The 23,634-nt window shown below is 40.6% G+C and overlaps 1 protein-coding gene across 4 annotated transcripts; it reads left to right on the top strand.

Moving 5' to 3' along the window:
* Positions 1-1,405: 1,405 nt before the first annotated feature.
* On the top strand, positions 1,406-21,886 carry LOC131434635 (host cell factor). 4 transcript variants are annotated; one of them, XM_058601563.1, is made up of 10 exons: positions 1,406-1,578; positions 3,001-3,505; positions 5,379-6,083; positions 6,157-6,308; positions 12,280-12,595; positions 12,672-15,175; positions 18,791-19,143; positions 19,234-19,822; positions 19,881-20,490; positions 20,550-21,886. In XM_058601563.1, exons 2-10 carry the CDS (start codon positions 3,292-3,294, stop codon positions 20,714-20,716), a joined length of 5,610 nt encoding a protein of 1,869 aa, XP_058457546.1. In that variant the 5' UTR covers positions 1,406-1,578; positions 3,001-3,291; the 3' UTR covers positions 20,717-21,886. The 4 variants fall into 4 exon arrangements, with proteins under 4 accessions (XP_058457546.1, XP_058457548.1, XP_058457544.1 ...); XM_058601565.1 differs by having other exon boundaries at positions 1,406-1,582; positions 6,157-6,302; XM_058601561.1 differs by having other exon boundaries at positions 1,406-1,582.
* The last annotated feature ends 1,748 nt before the right edge of the window (positions 21,887-23,634 follow it).

The raw sequence follows: 23,634 nt of genomic DNA, 5'->3' as shown, positions 1-23,634 counted from the left end.
CTTTTTGTTGACTTATAGGCAGAAAAAAATTGTATCACTTGTCCACTTTCTGCGTATACAAATCGATCGAGGGTAGTTTCTGGTGGACTCGACGGATTGTGCAGTGTTTTGAAAGGCGCTCATAATTCCGGTCAGCCGGAACGTTTGACCCTTCTTAGTTGAATAATACCATAGCCGAAACAGATTGGAATTTTCTTCATTCGTTTTTGTGAATTTGTGTTGTTTTTTAGAATCCGAAAATCCAGAATTTTAACCAAAGGAAAACAAACAAACAAAAAATTACCGAACAATCACTTCGATTCATTTGGTTTACAGTTTACGATAGTTGTTTGACAGTTCAGTAATTACCGAACGATCGGTAATCAATCGAACTGATTTCCGAACGCTCAGCTGTTGAAAATTCGGTAAAAAATTACCGAACTCTGAAAAGTTTTCTAAGTGTATAACTAGAACCAAATGATTTGGATTTGACAGGATGGTCATCATTCGATAAAAAAATAATATTCACGAAACGAAATAATTGCCGAGATTTGCACAGCCGAGGGCTCGGTACCCGTCTCGGCAAAATGTATCATTACTGAGAATTTCGTCAATCCTGAACTATCAATTATTGCCGAATTTGTCAGCAGCAATTTTGCTGTTAGCTCGCAAAAGCGATCGGGATCGAATCATGGATCACCGAGTCATCAGTAATCGAGTGTAGAAAGGATTTTGTTTTACTATTTCACGAAAAACTTATCTCGGAAGCCAAGTTTGGGGAATGAGTGTATTTTGTTAATGCTCACTTTGATATAAAAAAAATGAAATCCCGAAAAGAAATACCACAGATAAAAACATTTGTTTCTAGTGCTCACCCTATCTGGAAATAAACAAATATTCAAAAGTATATATAAAAAGAACATTTTGATTCCACTTAACTTTTCACCTAATACTGAAATCTCTTTCATTCGTCAAATTCGTATATATATTTTTAGCTACATGAGAAACTACGCCTCGGAATAATGAATTTCGGCAATGAGCATGTGGATTACTTAACAATCAGTAAAATTTCGTGTTGACGATCTGATTCTGACGATTTGATTATGCCGAGCTCGAGAATCGGTAAGTGTGTTCAAAGTGTTTCTTGATTTCGGTTCACCTGCAGTTGACAGGTGACTTATAAGCCCTTATCGAAAAACACGATATTTCATCTCATTGAAGTCTTACCATTTAACAATGGGCAAATAGAACCATTTGAGATGTTTGTCCTCGATAGCTCTTTGGTAGTCCCATGCAGCATAGCCTTGTCGATATAAGCATTTTCGACTCGCGACAACCCATTTCGGCTCTGATACTCCCATCGGGCAGCTCTTTTTCGCCACCGCTTGATGCCCAATTTTTCGGTAGCCATGTTGATTCCCAACAGCTTACAGCATCATCAGCAGCTACAGTGTGAAGCTTCGTCGAATGCGGACGCCATTGTTTATTTTTCTCCGCTAAGCAGAAAATTCCCTTTCTCCCGGTAGTTTTCAAACGAGAAAATACTCGATTTTTAATAGCTTCCGCAGTGCACAGTGCCAAAGTGATAAAGTTTGCAGTGTAGGTATGTCCCTAGAAGGTAATTTTCGGTTTTTACTTTATAGTTTTTGTACCCAAACCGGGAGGGGGTTTGAAATTTTTGAAGTTGCGTCTACCGTTCAGAGCTTGCCTGCTGGGAAGAACTGCTCTTACAAACTGCTGTTGTGATGTTCGGTAGAAAGAGATGGTTTGCCCTGGTAGGGAGCTGCTGGTGTAGTCGAAATAGAACATTCGATTGATATTTCCATTTCAGTCGAACAATTTTCAATCAGTGGAAGCGAGATGGGCTATCTGACAGTTAGTTCGGGCGAGTTTAGCTCGATCCTGTTTTCGCGTGTGCATGTATATTTGTGGGACAGATGTGACAGATAGATTGTACTGAAACATTGAAAACGACTGATATCGCTGTTTTGTTTTGTTGATACAGTCGTTTTGATGTGTGCGAAGTGTTTCAAGGGGTGAACGGATAGAAATATGCCATATATTATGATGAAGCTGAAGAATAAAAAGCCAATTTGAGCAATTTGTATTTTTTTAACGTTTTCAAAAATTTCTAATTAGAATGATTAGTTATTGTAGTGAAATTTTCCATCTGATAAATCTTGTGTACTCCACGCAGAAAATAATATTGTCAAAATAAATTTCGGTAATTCTAACGAATTTTGTTAATGTAGTAACAACAATTCTGGTTTGAATCTATAAATTTTGTTTTGAAACAACCAACATTTGTTTGGAATAACCATAGTTAAGATCAAGCGTATTTTGTTTGAATCTGCGAAATCTCGGTTTGAAAATTATATTTTTGGTTTGTTAGGCTGCTAATCGTTTTGTTGATTTAAACAAACGGGTTTTTTCTACGTGTACGATCTAAGAGCTGAACTGAAAATGACAACCTAATTTTATTTTAAAATGATTTCGTTCATTCCACTAACCACTGAAAAAAGTAATTTTTGAATCTATCTTTATCAGATAAGCTGCGCAGTCACACTATGTAATGGCTTGTTAGCTTCGTGAATTTGTCTAACATTGATTATTATTTTCGTCAGTTTGTCTAGCATATTTAAATTAATTTGTAAATCAGCTCATTTTACAAGCATGATTTTGTTCTTGAACCGAAACTAAAGCCAAGATAGTAAAATTTTGGTAAATATCGCAATTTTGATTCAATACCTTTGAGCTGTCTCAGTTTTAATAATTGAATAGAAAAATAAAACAAATGCTTGCAAAAAAAACGTAATAGACGGACCCACCTGCTATTCTTATTGATCCCTCTGAAAACGAAAATTGGGTCGACAAGCACAACACGCCTCTGTCTTGTGCCGTTCGTTGTATGAATAAACAAGTTTTCCCATTTCATTCAGCATGGCAAACACATTCCTTTCCATTCACTCCGGTTCACATAGATAGTCTATCTCAAACTCATAGTGCCATTTCAATTTTCAGGTCGTCGAAAATTGAAATCTCGTCACGGCGTGAAGAGCATAGCAAACATCATTAGTGGCCAGCGAACAAACGCGAAGTTCGCGAGTTGAACATTGTTCTACAGTAGAACGGGAGCGAACGTAGCATCGCAAGGAAAAAAATATATGAATAGTGAAAAAGTGCTAGATTTTTCAATGAAAACTCTTATTGTTGTTTGTCGAGTGCGGAAGGTTCTGTTCGGTAACGTGTAGTTTACTACGAAGAAATCAATTGCCGAATTCGTTTGATTCAGCGAAGGAAAAAATCTACGATATGACAGCCAATTTGGAGTCGTCCGGGGGAACCGAATTGGTTCCAGCTTGCACCAAGAATAATGCAATTCTGCGATGGAAACGCGTTACCAACCCAAGTGGACCGCAACCTCGGCCTCGCCATGGACACCGGGCCGTTAATATTAAGGAACTAATGGTTGTTTTCGGTGGTGGTAATGAAGGAATTGTTGATGAACTCCATGTCTACAATACAGGTAATTGACAATTTATGACTACTAATTACGATTTGGAGTCTTGAAGGTGGACCATATTTGTTTATGGCGGTGTTCGTAATGTTTTCAAACAACTCATCGTCCGATAAGTCAAACTTTCCCCATCGTGATCAGCAAGTAACATCGGTTTACTTTTGCAAAGAGAGAAAGGAACATTTCCTCAATCTTTCACTACCACAATAGTGACCGTCGGAAACCCCAGTAAGCAGAGCTAAATGGTCGCCATATTGAATTTTTCCGATTTGAAGCGACGTCTTCTTACAGACCAATCGAAAGGGCAGTGTGAGTTTTGTTCTTTTGCGCATTTTGCCCGTCAGTGCGACTGCGCCTCAAATGTTGACTAACGAAGGACTGGGACAGCAATAGCAATGGATTTGTTGGTGTTTTGTAGTCCGCTTATTACTGGCAACCAGAAGGAGAAGCAGAAAGCGAAAGTTGAACAAATGAAACAGAAAATGTTATTTGCCAGAAAGGAATGCTCGTAAAAACGCACTTTGCGAAATTTTGTAATGTCCGTTTGAGGATTTATTGCCTTCTTATACAAATCTAATTAGAAAGAGAGCGTTTTACTCTGTTGTACAAATCGTTCCTCGTATACATGTTTATTGCCCTTATCTCTACTATTTCATTAACTGATTTCACGATTGGTTATCAATCTTACCCTCAGTATGTCAAAATTAATGTCTGTTAGGAAAAAGTACGGGTGTGTAATGTCAGAGTCATAACTGGATGTCGTGAGTACAAATAAAACTGAAACGCTTTCTTCTTACTTTCGAATATCAATTAGTTAATCGATGTGTGAATTGTTCCAGCTTTCCCCTTAACTACTAGAATTTGAAACGATGCACCTAAACTTAGTCGGTGCAATGCATTTTATACAGTAAATCAGCAGAAAGTTCCTACAACAACTACGAACTACAACTGGTGCAAAAAGGGCCGTATATAATATAGTAAAGTGAAATTTCGCATAGTTCTTTGCGAATATGATAATGGTTCCAAAAAGAACCGATTCGAAGAATTCAAGAGTTATGGACTGGACCTGAGTTCAAGAACTAAATTCAGAACATAGAACAGACTCAGAATACAGTTGCAATTTAGTTCTTGAACTACGGTTTCGAAACTGGATTCAGTTCCAACATGCAGGCTCTGAATTCTCAACCTGCATTCTGGAACTAAACTCCTGAAACAAAATTGAATGAAGTCCAAATGAAAGCAAGACCTGAGCGTTTGAGACTTTATACTTGGTTTGTTCTAACCGATGTTGGTGAGAGAACATCATCTCGACATCCAGTTCCGGCTGTAGCACTAGAAGAAATGAACGATTTTCAATCAATGTTTATCTTTTATACTTGGAAAAACCGTCGTCAGGGTGCGAAAAGGGCAAGCAAGCATGATGAATTTCCTTAATATTTCCAAAAGTTCTAGTAACCTTTGTTTTTTAGTTGTTTATGGTTGAAAATTTCTTATCAACCGATAGCTTGTAGAAAAAAATATATTGTTGGAATACGTACATCTAGAGATATTTACCGTAAAGATCTGCCCATTTTTATACAGGGTAAATTATGAAAAGGCGCCTCATAGTAAAGTAAGTCGTATTCACGACAAAATGTAAATTGTTACTATAACATTGGACCCCCCCCACAGATACTGTTCCAAATGTGTTTATGATGATCTTCTCAGCCTTTTATTAGCATTCGGAATGTACGACCTGCATGTAGGTGGTACAATCCTCGAGTGCTATGAATTAACACTAATCGAGAGCGAAATCCATAGCTGATTATTAAAGCATACGTTATATATATAGCAAAAATAAAAATTACATTACTGGTTAAACAGAAATTTTTACATTTTGCAGCTACCAATCAATGGTATGTACCGGCTACCAAGGGAGACGTTCCACCGGGATGCGCTGCATACGGGTTTGTTGTGGATGGAACGCGAATTCTCGTTTTCGGTGGCATGGTCGAGTATGGCAAATACTCCAACGAACTGTACGAACTTCAGGCAACCAAGTGGGAATGGAAAAAACTGAAACCGAAACCACCAGAGTCCGGATTGCCTCCTTGCCGACGGTTGGGTCATAGTTTCACCCTGGTCGGCGATAAGATTTATCTGTTCGGAGGCCTCGCTAACGAAAGTGACGATCCCAAAAACAATATTCCTAAATATTTGAATGATCTGTACATTCTGGAGATAAAGAACAATCAGTTACAGTGGGAAATTCCGACGACCTTCGGGGAGAGTCCTCCACCACGTGAATCTCACACGGCTGTATCATGGTTTGATAAAAAATTGAAAAAGTACTGGTTGGTGATCTACGGTGGCATGTCTGGATGTCGGCTGGGAGATCTTTGGCTGCTGGACACGGACACAATGTCATGGACAAGGCCAAGAACGAGCGGTCCGTTACCGTTGCCACGGTCTTTGCACAGTTCAACCTTGATCGGCAATCGAATGTACGTGTTCGGAGGTTGGGTTCCTCTGGTTATGGAAGATGTGAAGGTCGAAAAACACGAGAAAGAATGGAAGTGTACCAATTCGCTTGCCTGTTTGAATCTCGGTAAATTTTTCTGCTGTTGATAGATTAACCGTTTGTAATTTTGTTTTTATTTTTCGTCTCACTGTTGCAACAGAAACGATGACTTGGGAAGAGTTGGATCTGGACACTGAGGAAGATAATATGCCCCGGGCTCGAGCGGGTCATTGTGCCGTTGGCATCCACACGCGGCTGTACATCTGGTCCGGACGCGATGGCTACAGGAAGGCCTGGAACAACCAGGTCAGGGTGAGCTCGGTTTTCTACAATTAAGTTATCGGTGTGAACAAACCAATACCAGCACATTGTTTGCGATATCGCTTCAATTTTTAATATAAGTTTGTTTTTTTTTTATTTTACCCGACTCATCGGAAGATAATTTTGTTTTTGGGTTGTATTCTAATCAAGCGCGCAGTGTCAGTAGGATTAAAAGTAGAAGGGTTCTGATCGTCAATCATTTACTATTAATAATGGGCGAGACAGTTACCAAATTAATCGTGTGTTAAGAACTACTTTTGTAACCTGCGATTTGCATGGCTCGTTAGTTGGTGCGGTTTGTTGCTCAGCAGAATTCTTCAGTAACAATGATCAGTAACGACAGATGGAAGGTTGTGCAATAGAATTAGTCGCATATTGTTGGAAGAAAACGCCGCTACTTCAAATAACGGTTCAGGTTTTCATACAAGTTTTCTCTTCATGATGATCCCAACATTTTCGATAACGTTTGCTATTGTATATTTTGAAGGACCAGTTCAAAGTTCCATCTTCGTGGTGCAACGGAGATCGGTCATTGGGTTTAATTTCTGCTTTAGCCGAATTTCGCGTCAAATCGTATTTGCCGTTGGCAACACTATCGACGATTTGAATGAAACTTTCTGGACATGTAGACATATGGCATTGTCGTTATTAAATTGCACCACATCGATGTAGCTAAGGTTGCACTGAAAGCGTTCGTTTTTGCCAATTGCATTACACCAGTGGTTCCCAAACTGGTCCCTACAGCCTACTAGGGGGCATCAGCTCATTTTCAGTGGTTAGTAAACTCAAAATTGTTACTAGGTGTGCAATGAGTCGCAACTAGTGGGCTTCGATACTTAAAAAATCTTTCTTAGAAAGGCCCTGAGTAAAATGTTTTCATTACAAATTTTGTATAGACATGTGGGTAATATATCGTTGCGAAAAACAATTCCATTCCAATATATCAGTTGCAAAAATGATTTGATTAGTGCATCATTCAATTCTTGTGATAGTTTTGGTCCAGAATCTGAGTCCAATTTAAGAATTCAGATCCAGACTAAGGTTTACCGATTTTAGGTTCAGAATTCAGATTCTGTACTCAGATCACAAATTTATGTTCAGAGGTTAGATCAAGTTACTCAATTCAGGTTCAGGTTCAGCAATCCAATTATATAACGGAATCCTGGTCTGGGATTCAGATCTTGGCTTAGAAATCATGTACAGAATCCAAATCCAAATAAAAAGCTCTGTATCAGGGTCAGAATACAGAATCAGGATTCAAAGTCAGAATGCAAATCCAGAAACCAGTTCCTTAATCATGCTTTAAAATTTTGGCCCACAATCCAAATCCAGAGATATGTTTCTGAATCCTGCTTCAGGTTAGAATCGAAAATCAGGATCAAACTCCCGGTTCACGATTCTGGTGCATTCCCAGTATCTCTGTCAATTTTTTTGAGTTTTTTGTTTGGAATCCTGAACCCAGCTCCAGAATCCTTCTCCAGATTTAGACCCGAGCCCTTCATCGAGAGTTCTTCAAGCCAAGAAATCAGGTTCAGGTTTAAAATCCAAATTCATGCTCAGTATCCAAGTGTAGATTTCTGTCTCAGGTTCAGAATCTTTTTCAGAATTCTGGTTCAAAAACCGTGTCCAGATGCAGTATTCAGATCCAGAAACCTTGTCGGATATCCAACTCCAGGGTCCTGGTTCAAAATCCTGGTCTAAGCTTAGAATCTCTGTCAATAATTTAGTTTTAAGTTTAGAATTGAGGAATCCTAGAGAACTGACGGAATACCGGCAGTTATTCTTAAAAAGTGCTCGCGTACTCCACTCTCCTCTCGCTCCTCGCTCCTCGCTCCTCTTTGAAAATTATTTCGAAAGTTTTCCCCAATTTATGGAAAGCTTCCTTTATGTTCCCAGTCCACAAGAAAGGCGATAAAAAGGGTATAAACAACTGTATACCAAAGCTGTTCGAAAAGGTTACACTGACACAAATTTTCAATCACTGCAAGCCAATATATCGTCGATACTCAACACGGTTTCATGCCTAACCGCTCAACAACCACAAACTTAATATCGTTTTTGTCTTATGTGTGATTGATGCAATGTCTAACAATTTACAAATGACGTTATATATACGGGTCTTTCCTTCGCTTTCGATAAAATCAACCACGACATCACGGTTACTAAATTGGACAGACTTGGATTCAGTTCGAACATTCTTCGTTGGTTGCAGTCGTATCTTAGGAATCGTCGTTTAGCAGTTAAAATTGACGATCATACTTCCGGAGAGTTCCTCGCATCATCCGGAATACCACAGGGAAGTTATCTCGGACCGTTAATATTGTTACTGTACTTCAATGATGTCAATTTCGCCTGGGAAGGTCCTCGCTTATCGTTTGCTGATGATGTCAAGATCTATCACATTTTCCGCAACTTAGAAGACGCAGCCTTTCTCCAGACAAGTGCTCGGCCATTACGTTCACGAGGAGAAAAATGCCATTGCATGTCGAATACTTCCTGGATGGATTCTTGATTGGAAGATCGACTAGCGTTAAGGATTTTGGCGTCCATCTTGATGAACAACTTACATTCAAGCATCACATCAGTTACATTGTAGCTAAAGCTTCATGTAGCACGAAGCAGAATACGTACAAATTTTCTGAATATTATTAGGAATTATCATTAGGACCAAATTGTGTCTGTTGATTGTGAATAAGTAAATAAATAAATAAATAAAGAACTCAGGTCCCGAATCCAATTCAGACTCACAGTTCAAGTGCAGAATAGGTTCAAAGTTAAGTTTCGGAAACTCTGTCAGAAGTTCAGAAAACGCAGAATCCAGGTCCAGATCTAAGATCTCTGTCACTAACTCAGATTCACAATCTAACTCCAGGTCTAGGATCCAGATCCATGTTCCGAATATAAGTACTGAATTCTGCTTCAAGTTCAGTGTCCATATTCGGATAAAGAATCTCTCAAGAATTCAGGTTCAGATTCAGTATTCTGATCCAGAGACCTTGTTCGATAGTTCAATATTTTTTTCACCCGACCAGAATCCAGATCTAGATATCGCTTAGTTATTATTGGGTGAGAGGACTTGGGAGTTTTTTCTAACAATTATTCCAAAAACTGGCGTCATAAGCTTTCAGAGACAGGTATAAATCTGCCCGTAACCTTCTCCAATCCGTAAAAATAACTCTGCCAACTGAACTACTGTGGATGTTATGATACACAACTTAGAAGACTTCCCGCTAGAAAAGAACTTGGTATTTCATTCTGACTGTGCACGGTCGATTAAGTTCACATTTTAGTGAATCCCCTGGAGGTCATTAAAGCGAGGTCGGACAACAGGTCATTAAAAACGATGAAGCGTAGCCGCATTAGACCTTTCAAAATGGCAGTAAATTAGAACAAATTCTATTAAGCAGCATGTTGATCTGTTATGCCAAATAACCATTATGCCAAACGGTATTATACCAATAATAATATTCTAGCAGCTAATGCCTTTAGGTGTATGGTTTTCTGGACAACCTGTCCGGTCTAACCTCTGTATCCCCTAATAATTTCTTTAGTTTCGGAGGGGGGGTTTAACCTCTCCCCCCATGTATACGCCCCTGATTTTGATAGATGCTTTTCTGGTAAAAGATCTGTTCCTGTGTTGTTTCTGTATTATTTTCCATTATGGGGAAAGAGTTTCTAGGTATTTGCTTCTTCTGAGAGATGGTATTCTGGGGAATGGTACATTCTGTTGTATGTCTTTCTACTAATTGATACCTTCGTGCCTATGGTTTTCTGGAGAATGGTATATTCTGGGAAAAATGCTTCGTTGCTTTCTTTGTCCAGAACAAGTCTTACAACAATTGTATGTCGTTATCGCTTGTATCTGGCACGGTGGCTACATGGTCAATATTACACATATCGATTTAGTAACGTAATTTTTGATTTTTTGCAGATATTACTACTTCTTGGTGTGTCCATAATAGTAAACACAGAAAAAAGTTGCCAATTTTGTTTTCTGAAGAGTAGTGAACTATTATTATTTTCAATTTTATCCCGGCTAGAGTAGTAGGTCAATTGATGTAAACAGTCCGGAAGCTTTGTGTTCTCTGAGAATTCCTTAAACATATTTATTTTGTTACAAGTCGATTAGTGGTAGTGTGGTAAGAACACCCACATTTTCTTTTGTTAGAGATTATGCTCGCTATATGAAAACGGTAGTCGATATATCAAGCCAAACAAATACATTGTTGTGGTATTTTAGGGGTTAAACATTCTTGGAGCAAGTAAAGACTGTCCTAGAAAGTATGGACGCACTTTGATTTCGCTGTAAATAATTCACAAGTGTTAGATATTCAAATTTTATTCGATATACTGATAATATAAGACTACAACAACAGAATATTATTCTCAATCATATCTAATTAGCCATTGTAGACTAGCTGGCGCACCTTCTTGCGAACGTTCCTCATTAAATTACGTACAGACTTCTTGGCGACAAGTTTTGACACTTTTTCCAATCTTTTTCGAACTGTTGAATGGTTTCGGCTGCCGAGACATGTTTCCTAAGATGTGCCTTCGTTAATGCCCAAAATTCCTCAATTGGTCGAAGTTGTGGGCAATTTGGTGGGTTCATGTCTTTTGGGACGAAGGTGACATTTTTGGTAGTATACCATTCTACCGTTGATTTCGAGTAGTGGCAAGAAGCAAGATCTGACCAGAAAATAACCGGATCCTTGGGGCTTCGAATCATGGGTAGAAGTCGTTTTTGTAAACATTCCTTGATGTATATTTCGCTCTTCATTGAAGCAGTGGTAATGAAGGGTTTCGAAATCTTACCACAGCTACAAATTGCTTGCCAGACCATAGCTTTCTTACCAAATTTTTCGACTTTAATCGATGTCACGGACTGGTTTAACACTTGCCCTTCTCGCACCGTATAATAGTGTCCCGGCAAGGATTTGTAATCGAATTTCACGTAGGTTTCGTCGTCCATGAGTTGAGGGTTAGCAGAACCTTTTTCTCGACCCGTTTTCGGTTTACCCTCAAAGGTGTTATCCTAACCGAACTTCCTGATTGCATTTCGCACGGCTTTTCACTAACTCCTTCCATTTTTGCTATCCGCGTTCTGTGCACCATTTGTACACAATTTTCCGACGTTGTTCTGCTGAAAGTCCACGCATTTCGAAACAAACTAATGAAAACGAATAAACAACTGCACAAGTGGTTAGAGAAGAGTGTAAACAACAGGACGCAGCCTTAAAAATTGACAGATTCTGAACCATTGCGAAATGGCAGCGGTTTTTGGTTGCGTCCATACTTTCTGGAACAGTCTTTACTAACTTTTACTTGGTCTTACGTTCCGTTTACGACTCATCAGTACATCAGCAGTTTATGTGAAATGCTAAAGCCACCTAACCACGGTTCAACGTAGGCTACTAAGAAGACTTGAATTAAATGCTACTGCACGTTTGTATCGAAATGCAATGTCGAAACTGACACCTCGGACGGATTATTTTAATCCCTAAACTATTAAAACCAGTGCGGACCAGTAAGCCGAAAAATTTGTTTCGTCCGAGACGTCAGTTTGATCCGTTAGGTGCCATTAACAGTTCTATAGAAAACTACTAATGCACTGATGATCGGAGACGAATCGTAAAAAACAAGACATATTTTGTTTTAATTTTGATACTTATGTTATGGCATTCACTTATTAAAATAATTGATGCTTGTTTTTTATTTGTCTTTCGCAATTGTATACAGTTAAAAATTCACACTGATTCTTAATTTAGTTTGAGAGCTCTTTTTCCTTATGCGTATTTGTATTTTTTTGTTGTAAAGACTTGTTCAGAATTCGAACTTGCAGACATTTATTCGCTGCTGTCATATCATTCAATTTTATTCTACTACCGCTAACAAAATCCCAATAACCTACTAATGAACTCCGGTTCGATTCGGTTCCACATTTTTTTTTTTGGTCTTTCAGGTGTGCTGCAAAGATCTTTGGTTCCTCGAAGTGGAACGACCGGCGACGGCATCCCGCGTCCAGCTGGTTCGTGCTTCTACGCATTCACTGGAGCTATGCTGGCCGTCCGTTCCATCGGCCGCGCAGTACATTCTCGAGGTTCAGAAGATTCCTCAACCGACGCCACCTCCTCCGACGACACCGGCATCCACACCGGTACCGAACATAACTCCAACGGCGGCAGCTTCTCCGGCGCTTGTTTCCCCGGTGGCATCACTGGCCTCGCCGGTCGCCGGATCAATGTCTCCGGCTAGGGAGCCATCGTTACAGCAGCCAAGTATGATTCAAATCTATTTCGGTCCATAAAACCTTGTTTGGGGCTAACTTTCCCATTTTTTTGTTCTATTTCGCAGTCATCAAAACTCTTCCGGGACGAGCTGCTGCATCTTCGATTGCTGTATCGCCATCGCCCGTAGCCGTGCAGGTTGCATCACAATTGGCGGGTTCCGCAGGATCTAGCATCCACCAGAACGCAAACCAAATCATTGGCAGCCCAGTTCACAATCCACCAGGCATGCAGTCACCGACGCCGGTAGCCGTGGCCGTTCCATCCTCTCCCGTACACAGTGTAACATCACCTACGGTGCAACGTATCGTAACTAAGGTTCAAACCCCCAAGCCAATCCAACAGCAGCAGACACAGCAGAAGGTGTTAGGGTCAACATCAACGATTCTGCAACAGCAACCAACTCAGATTATTCAGACTCAAGTGCAAGGTGGCCCGAGTCTGCAGCAACAGCAGATTACACAAATCACCCAGCAGCCACAGACCATTCGTGTGGTTAGCGGAACCGCTATTTCCAATGCCCAACAAATTGCAACTGGTGGTGGAACACCGATCCGAGTGTTGTCATCCACCGGGCAACAGGTGCGCATTGCCACTCAACAACCCCTGGTCAGTGTTAGTACGGCCACTGGTCAGCAAACTGCAACCGTTCTGCGCGGTCAGAACATTGTAACGGCAGGAACACATCTGCAGGCACAGCAGCGTATTGTCAGCGCTTCCGGAGCAACAACGACGACGGCCACCATCGGTGGTAAGCAGATTATCCTTCAGAAACCGCTAACCATCGTTGGTGGTGCCGGTGGTCAAGCGACTGGCACAATCAATACTGCCGGTGGAATGACGGTCAATCAACCGCAGATCGTAACGCTAGTTAAAACCAGCCAAGGTATGACGGTGCAGACCTTACCGAAAATGAACGTTCTTCAGAAAGGAACGTCGATGGCCGGAACTCTTCAACAGCAGCAGATTGTCACTTCCAATATCATCGGCAGCAGTGGCACTATTCAGCAGGGCGGCCAAAAAACTGCTGTCATCGGTGGTAACGTGGTTAAGCTGATGTCTTCAACCGGAACGATAGGCGGAAAACAGATTTTAATGAAGAATCCTAACATCGTGCAAGTAGGGAAAGTCGGCACGAATGTTGCTGGCAAACCAACACTCGTTATTACGAATAAAGCTGGTCAGCAAATTCGCAGTAATCAACAGGTGATAGTAATGACATCGCCCCAGGGTATCCGTACGGTAGGTGGAACCATAACGTCGTCTGCCAACAATTACGTTACACTCTCGACCTCGCAAATGATGAATACGATTACAACTTCTCGTGCCACCAACATCGGAGGGGCCACCATTTTGCAGGCTGGCACAGCTGGTGGCGCAGGAACTACCGCTAATATTGGTGGTCAGGCAATCAAACTCCGAGCTGTGCAAGGCGGTAAACCGATTACCTTCACCGTTCCGGTTGGGGGGCTTCAAGCGGCCGGACAGAAAATCAGTGGAACGCAAATTATCAACATGCCACAGAAAGCGCTCACTATTGGCGGTAAAGCCGTAACCGTTCAGCTTGCTCCTTCGGCGGGAGGACAGAAAACGGTCACCATCGTTCCTTCTTCTGCTGGTACGGGTGGTGGAATCGGAACAGTTGGTACTCCTGGACAGCAGAAGATCGTCATGTTACCTTCGAAAACGACGACACGAATCGTAACCCAACAACAGTATCAGCAAATACAACTCCAACAGCAACAGGCTCAACTTCAACAGCAGCAGCAACAGCAGCAACAACAACAACAACAGCAAGAACAGGTGTCCACTGATGCCGCGTTCGCTGCATTAGCTGCCGAAGCCGGGCTGATTGAAAATGATGGCGATCAGATCGAACAAATGGACGGTTGTTTCGATTTGTTTGAAGAAGACGAAGAAATGGAAACAGACCAGAAACAACAAATAGTTTGGCCGATCATTGAGCAAATGGACGGTTGCAATGATTTGTTGTTCTCGGACGATGAGGAAGACATTGACATGAAGGAAACTCCCAGGGGGACCCCTCGATTCGTGCGTTTGGGTTTGTTTGGAGGAGCGGCTGCATTCGATAATCAGAATCCCTCGGACGATGCGCAGGAGGAAAATCAAGATCCACTAGCACAACCAGAAACGATACCAGCTACCGATGATGATGCTGCAGAAACCTCAGACATAAACGATCCCGAACCACAGACACAGGATGCTGCCAGTGCGCCGGAACAAATGGATCAAAGTCAGGAAGAATCGACAACATCATCGACCGCAGCAGCAGAATTGCCACCGTCGGATCCAATACCAGAAGAGGCGAGTTCGACGATATCCTTGGACGAGCAGGAACAACAACCACAACAACCGTTGCTTGCAACGGAGGAAGGTGGTGACGAAAATGATGTTGGTACCGTCGAATCTATTGCTGCTGCTGGAGCTGCTGAGCCATTACAAACACCACAGACAACGGAAGCTGAAGGTGGAGTCACTTCCATTGAACCATCAGCGGATGTATCCATGCCGGATGTCACTCCCAGTGGCGAAGATGAACCGGTAGACAATGTAAGTGTTGAACAAAACAGTATTCCTAACTCGATCTTTCATCCGAAATTGTTACGCAAAGTACAGAATGTTAATTCTCTAACTCTAATTGCATTTGTTTTTGCCTTTCTCAATGAAATGCTATGCAATCACTGTGAAAACCGATTTTTAGTGGAGGCCCGACAACTCAGGCGTCATATACCTAGTGATGTATTTTTTTACTCGATCAATCAAAATAATCGAATAAAAGGCTAAAGTAATCGAGTACTTGTAATCGATTAACGGCAGTGCCACTAATCGAGAAAATCGATTAATAACAATCAAGCGAGATCTATATCAATTTGTAGATAACGTTTATTCTTAGGCTGCAGAAAGAGTGAACTCGAGAAGCTGAGCTGATTGGCAGTAGCAAACCAAAAGAGTAAGTACATTTCCCGCTTTGATCAGCATCAAACTTACCTCAGTCGATCGCGCTCACTCTGTCTACAGCCTAAGGTTGAGCTCTAGAACAGGACCAGACGACTATGTATTCGCTTATGAAACCAGTCAACGATTGGTTAAAATTGGCATAAACAAATACACGATTTTGAAATTCATATTACCGCAGTGTGAAAAAAGTGTTGTCAGGAGTGTTGGAATGACGAGAAATTACTGTCACTCTCAGCTTCGCTTGCAAACTATGAGAACGAAATTCATGTCCAGTCAATGACTTAAGCGAGAAAGTAGTTTCAAAATTTTGTTTTTTCTTTCATTTACCCTTTTAGTCATAATCAGTTTTCAGCGAAAATCCCATAATATGCAGTGTCGATATTCAGCTGAAGCTGTGAGAATCGAAAATGTCAGTAAAAGGTTTCACAATAACTTTTACCTGTTGGTGCTAAAATTTGTAGTAGTTTTGGTGTCCAAAGAGGCTCTGGGATGCAATTACTTCGATTTGTCATATTTTACTCACTATTTATAGCCAAGCGTCACAGATTTTAAATACATCGATAAAAGAATGAGAATTGAAATTCTGCTGATGTTCCCTGAAGACGTTAGTTTGGTTTCGTCTTGTCATAGAGGAAAGAGTGACGTTAGCAATTATTCTCTCTCATTTTTTCAATGAGAAACGAAAATGCTTCGTATCTCTTCGTTTGTTCTGGTGTCGGTCATTCACGAATGAGACAGTCAAATATTGAAAATGAGGCTGTTGGATTGGATTCTTTCATTGAGAATGCGTGACAATTTTAAGCTCAGGTACTAGTCATGCAATGATCTTGTACACTATAAATAGGCTGCGACTAAGATGCAAATAAGAGGTCTTCAAATTCTTTAAATATTCCCCAACAAGTTTATCCAGATCCGACTTCCGATTTCGGTATTGCAGCGCGATAGGTGGAAAATTTTGAATTCCATGAGTATTTTTTCACAAGCGATGACGAAACGAGGGAAAGTTTTGATGTGGAACACATCTTTATTTTCTATATAGGGGTGCAAATCAGAAACTCAAGGAAAAATACACGTAGAAATATGGTCAGGTTTTAAACACTTACCGCTCAGTACATTTTATATCAATTATTAATATTATTTCATTATTTGATTGGAAATATTTCTAAGATTCGATTTGAATGTATCAAGCCACGTATTTTCAATTATAAATGAAAGAAATTTTGATTAGTAGCGAACAGTGTCCTATTTTGTCTGCTAAAAATCTCCGGCATATCGGAAAGGAGGAGGAAGGGAAAGCATCGCTCTGATCGGTCAATAGATGCAAAAGCGAAGCTGTTGGAAGCACGCGAATCTATAAATAGAAGCAAAATTATAGCTAACGTTTCAGTCCTACGCGTAGCATGCTAGAGGTAGATTGTTGCTAGACAGCAAGACAAAAAGTGCCATAAAACGATTTGAAGCTTCAATTGGTATGCTCTGATCTTGCATGACAGCTCGGATGAAATTCCATGTTATGTCGTTTCGCCTGAGAAATTGACAACTACCCAGGGTAAATTTTGAGTGCTTAAGGTTAATTTCTAATTTATATAAGATGAACTCGATTGATAATGAGAAAAAATTTATCGCTTCAACCGAAATCGCAGAATGGTAGAGAAACTTAACGCTACAGAAATAATTGCTTGCATACAAAACTTGAACACAAGCTTGGCCAAGAGAATAATAGAAAGATATATTTGCATACATTTGGGATATTGGTGTAATTTCGTCGGCTATAAAACAAACAATGTTCGATGTTGGTTCCTATTCAAGATCAATCTAAGCAGACTCTCGTGCACTTGCGGATTCAAACGTGTGACGATTGATTGAACTGTTTGATTGTAGATCATTAGAAATTTTGGTTGCCTTGTTCCACACCAATGGCTCGAACAACCCCATGGGCTGATCCTTGTAGTTTTTTTAAGAAACTTACTGGTAAATTCATCTAGTTAGTGGATATATAAACTTACGTCGAGACTATTATTCACCGGTTTCCGAAAGCACCGATAAAAGTGAGGAAAAAATTCCATAAACAAAACGATTCAAATTAAAGCTTTCATTGTCCTGAAGAATACTATGAAATTTCATCCAAATCCGACTTTCGATTCCGTAATTATATGGCGATGAGTCAAAACTTTCAAATCGTCTTTCAAAATGACGAACCGGTACGCATCGGTACGTGATGGTACGGAAGAAGAAAACATCACCACCTTTCGAACGAAGCACACAACGTGCTTTGCACAATTTCGTAACTGACTGATGGGTTCGTCTGACTGATGGGTCCAATCAGACCTTTTTCGTATTTTACCATCAATTTTACATATTTATAATTTATCTATCGACTGAGGTTTCAGGTAGCTTTCTAAAAGCTTATTGGCTATCGATCTATGCAATTTGCAATATAGACAGTGTCCTCGAAAAGAACGAAAAACGGCTGGTTTGAAACATTACCCTCGGTCTGACTAAAGACTGTCCCAGAAAGTATGAACGCACTTTGATTTCGCTGTAAATAATTCACAAGTGTTAGATATTCAAATTTGATTCGATATACTGATAATATTAGACTACAACAACAGAATATTATTCTTAACATTTGCTACTTAGCCATTGTAGACTAGCTGGCGCACCTTCTTGCGAACGTTTCTCATTAAATTCCGTACAGATTTCTTGGCGACAAGTTTTGACAGTTTTTCCAATCTTTTTCGAACTGTTGAATGGTTTCGGCTGCCGAGACATGTTTCCTAAGATGTGCCTTCGTTAATACCTGAGATTCCTCCATTGGTCGAAGTTGTGGGCAATATGGTGGAATCATTTCTTTTGGGACGAAAGTAGTATACCATTCTACCGTTGATTTCGAGTAGTGGCAAGAAGCAAGATCTGGCCAGGAGACAACAGGATCCTTGTGGCTTCGAATCATGGGTAGAAGTCTTTTTTGTAAACATTCCTTGATGTATATTTCGCTGTTCATTTAAGCAGTGGTGATGAAGGGTTTCGAAATCTCACCGCAGCTACAAATTGCTTGCCAGACCATAGCTTTCTTACCAAATTTTAATGAACGTGAAATTTTGTACTTTGCAAAAATATGATCAATAGGAGATAATGTTTGTACGTTGTCACTAACTGAAACTCTTTTTTTCTATCACTCGAATACGACGAATTCGTCATTTGTAGGCATCCTTCAGTAATGCGGTGGATGACGGCACAGCTGCAACGGAACAGCAAGAATCGTCGGAAAAAGACCCTACCGGTGCCGTTGAATCGACAGCAGAAGAGGATAACGTCACGGCACTGTTGAATGCAAGTTCCGTTGTAACTACAGCAACCGACGGAACGACTCAACAACTGATGGACACCGACGGCAGTGCCGCTACTATGGCCACCATGATGGTCAGTGTGAACAGTGCTCCCACGGCTTCCGAAACCGAAGCCGCTAACATTCTCACTACGATCAAAAGCGGAGAGCTGTTGTCGTTGCAAAACACCGACTTACTAGCGGCAGCCGGGTCCGGTGGGGACAACATCATGTAGGTCACACATTTCAACTGGTTCTTTATTATTATTATTATTATTATTTTATTTTGGAAAAATACATTTTCGATTAATTTTTTTTTCAGTCAACTGAACAGCGGATTGTTGCAGACAAGGGGAACCATCGATGATTTTACACGCTCTATGTCGATCACATTCAAATCTACCGGTACAAGTAACGAACTGACTCCGGTCACAGCTGACGGGAATCAATTTCTTACACAAATTTCCAGTGGTGCCATGGTAAAATCAGAGGAAACTTCTGCCGGTTCGGGTGGTCATTTGGATGCCCTGGCCGAGGCGGCCGCTTCAGCTACATCCGTACCGTCCGAACTGTTGAGTACACCAAATCCATCGAATGCTTCGTCTTCATCTTCGCCCTCGGGGGCACTGACCATTGCTGTGGCATCTCCCCAACAGCAACAATCGACAACGACTACGATAAAATATTTCGATGCTAATTCGAAACAATTTACGCTGTCTTCGCCATTACTTCAGTCACCGGTTAATCCTCCAGCTAACATTCTGAGCAACAGCAACGGCACTAACGTTACTCCAAGTGTTCCCACAGTGGTGACTACCATCCAAGGTAGCACAGCTGTTACCACACCCAAAGGAACGACTCTGGCAAAAACGGGTCGCGTTGCTTTGAAAACGAAAGATGAAAAAGAAGATGTAAGTTGTTTTGTTTTGTTTTGTGCAACTATGAGTTCAATTGATTTCCCTTTTACAGACCAAAATCGTGAGGATAAAGGATGAATCAGAGAAATGGTACACCGTCGGTGTCTTCAAAGGTCTCTCGCACACCGTATCGAACTACGTAGACTTTGACGAGTGGAACTGTCTGTACGATGGTGAAACATTAACTGCCGACAATCTGCCCGACTTGAGCAAGTTCAAACGGATAAACCTGGAACCTGGTTGTGCTTATCGGTTCCGTGTCGCCGCCATCAACAGTTGCGGTCGGGGTGAATGGAGCGATGTGGCACCGTTCAAAACCTGCCTACCGGGCTTCCCGGGAGCACCGTCGGCCATAAAAATTTCCAAATCGCCCGAAGGTGCGCATCTGTCCTGGGAACCCCCGCCATCGACGACCGGTGATATCTTGGAATATTCGGTCTACCTAGCGGTGAAGTCACAGAACACCAAGGATAAGAGCAACCAGTCCGCACAGCTCGCATTCGTGCGGGTTTACTGCGGACCGAACAACCAGTGCACCGTTCCGAACCAGTCACTGCTTACGGCCCATGTCGATTATACCTCCAAACCGGCGATAATATTCCGCATTGCCGCCCGAAACGATAAGGGTTACGGTCCGGCAACCCAAGTTAGGTGGCTGCAAGGTGAGTATCTCACAATCGGAATATTAGATGTTAACCATTATTTTCGAAAACCATTACAGATCCTCAGTCGGCGAAGGGCACTCTCGGAACGGGAACGGGTACGGGTTCTTCCCCGTCGGCAGCGAAACGGCTCAATGACAAAAGTCCTTCGACTACGGCGAAACGTGCGAAAACCGGAGGCAACGCATCGATGATTGTTTCTCCCAGCTCGATGCAACCGCATTGAACATAAATTTAGATAATATAAAGACGATTAAAAAATGATTCATAACATTGTGTAAAAAGTCAACCAGCTAGCAGTTAAGCGACAGATACAGCAAAAAAGCATATAATGAACGCATTATGAGTTACTGGCAGTGTGTAAGATTTATTCTGATAGTTTGTGTGTGATAGGTGGGAATTTTTTTTTCCATATAAACGAACTCAAGCTCGAAGTGTGAGTTTTTTGTTTCTAATATTTGGATGATTTATAACCCAAAACTTCAAATCCATAACACACAGGTCTTGGATTTACACAATTGTATGAGTGCGAAAGTGTTGAATTCACGTAATGTGGGAAATAAACTATTAACCAGTTTTAAGACAAGAGAAACGATAAATAGTTAATGATAATCTTATAACTAGCATTCAGTAAATCTTTAGAGAAAATTAGGTTAAATTACAAGATTTTCTCCTTCATTTTTTATGATTAATCGAAAGCAAATGAATCGACGATTATGAGGCAGTAAGAGTAGGGCAACGGAAAATTTCTCTAAAACTAGAATGTATTGCTTTGAACATGTGTTAGCTTATCCTGGTTGCATGTTTTGATTTGATGAATGACAAAAACTAAAAACGATCGATATCAATTGCACTACATTGAGCCAGGGCGAAAAAGCTTATCGAAACGATAAACATAATTGTTTGAGCTGTTGGAAAAATATTCAAAAGAAAAATTCGCTAAGTTCGTTATTTGCGTGCACGAATCACATTTCATTTTTCTTCATAATTTTCGTCGATAGTCTAAGTTTTTTTTAACTAATCGTAAGCAGTGTGTACAAAGCAACAAAATGAAACGAATAATCCGAAATAATGATTAACTCTTTCTAAAAGAATGTAGAACTTTGAAATATAGTGACAAAATATAGGTAAAACCCTCTATTATACATAAAGAGTGTGTGGAAATTATATAAACCTTATATTAATACGAATATATAAAACCACTATTACAATAATGGTTTTAATCTATTTTCTACTGAAGAAAAGAAATTTGAACTTTGAAGCGTAATTTCTGTCTGTGTCCAGGTAGTGAAGGAATTCTGTCGATTTCACTTTGTAAATAATTAAAATTACAAGGGCTTCTTTCGTAATAACATTCATTCGGAAAAAATAATAAAAAGATATTTGTTAACAGTAATTTCGATAATGTTTATTGACTTCGAATGGCTGTGGTGTTTGAAATTAATTTGCCAGCAGAAAACAGTGGGCTATTGATCACATGTGGGTCTTTGGTGTGCCTAACGTATTTTACCGTATGTGAGTATATAACGTATGTGAGTAATGTACGATTCAGACGATCCGTCTCCTTCCGTCACCGTCAACGGAACGTCAGCTTCCGTCAAAATTAGTTTAATACTTCCTTTACCGGAACGTTCACACGCTCCGTCCGAGATAGAATTGGCATCACTGGGAGTGCGATGCGGTGTCCAGGTGCTGCTCTCAAAAAAGTATAATTTCAATGTGTTGTTCGATAAGTATAGTTAAAAATTTGATTGAAATAGTAATTCTGAGTGATAGTGCGGGTGTGGAAAGTGTGTGTTTAGTAGTGAGAGTACTATTCATTGAACAATATTGATCCTAAAGATGCTCAGGCGGCGGAAACTGAGAATTTACGCCACAAAATTCAACGATGTTAACCGATCGAATCGCCGTCTGCATGTCATTGTCGGTGCTGTCGGATTTCCATGGAATGTGTGAAAGTTTACAAGTCGATCGTGTTATTTAGACTGAACGTCTAGGGTTGGTCTGCAGCGGACCCATTCGCGAGTGTTTTTATTTTATTCTTTCAGTGGGCGTGTTTCATCTCGTGTTGCTGACAGCAAAGCGAGCAGGAGAAAAGGAATACTGGTGAGATCGTTCCTTGGATATTTAATATTATATTTCTCCTGAGTATCGAAAATCAGGTTTTGTTGAGATCATATTGTTTACCAAAGCATATCCGGATCTCTTTCCCTCTTTACTAACAAATCTCCTATCCCGTGATGCTCGTAGAATGCAGATACAGTGGTACCCGCGGTCCAAAGAAACAACGAGTATCGGACTAACATTCCTTCCTTTCCCTCAGTAGCAGAGCCTTTGGTCGTAGCCAGCGTCTTTATTGATCATTTAATAAAAAGTTAGGAGTGAGAAGGTATGTACAGTGAAAATGATTTGTTTCTCCCAAGCTTCATTTTCATGGTACATTATACATTTTCACTCATTCGGTCAATCACGAAGTGCAACTACGGGCGATCTACCCAGCTCAGCTCGTAACGTTCACACGCTCCGTCCGTCAAGACGTTCCGTGACGGCGACGTTACGTGTGAATGTCTCCACAAGAATGCATGTAATTAATGTTGACGGTGACGGATCGTCTGAATCGTACATAAATCTTTTTATTTCTCTCTCACTTTTTATGGTGCCATATCAGCCAGGTGCATACGTTAAATGTCATATTATAATCATCGTCAACTGTTATCGGTACGGTCAATGTGTCTGTCAAATGAGATACTCGATAGTTCATTGATCAAGTAGAAGTATACTCAGTCAAAGACAGGTGACGCATTTTAAATAGGCACTGTTTCTGATTAATATGTTCCAGAAACGCTCGTTCTAATAATGGTTTTCTTTTAAGTTCACTAAAACACGTCTAACACAGTTGGTTTCAAATAACAGAAGTGAGCCTCTAGCTCATTTATTAAGTTTGCTCATAATGACAGCAGTGTTGCGCGCTGCGCCGAAGTGTTGCTGAATACACTCTAAAGTGTAAGTAATAAGAATTCAATATACAATACTGATGAAGAACCCAACGTCAATATTACTGGAAAGTGGTCGGAAGAGAGCTCGAAGACAACCGGAGAGCTGTCTGTCGTGTCCAAATTTGGGAATAGCCAATATCACGTCGTG

Source organism: Malaya genurostris, chromosome 3 (genome assembly GCF_030247185.1).
Source record: "Malaya genurostris strain Urasoe2022 chromosome 3, Malgen_1.1, whole genome shotgun sequence".
In the NCBI taxonomy this organism is placed as follows: domain Eukaryota; kingdom Metazoa; phylum Arthropoda; class Insecta; order Diptera; family Culicidae; genus Malaya; species Malaya genurostris.
Note: the sequence above shows the minus strand (reverse complement) of the source record. Positions and strands in the feature narration are given on the sequence as shown.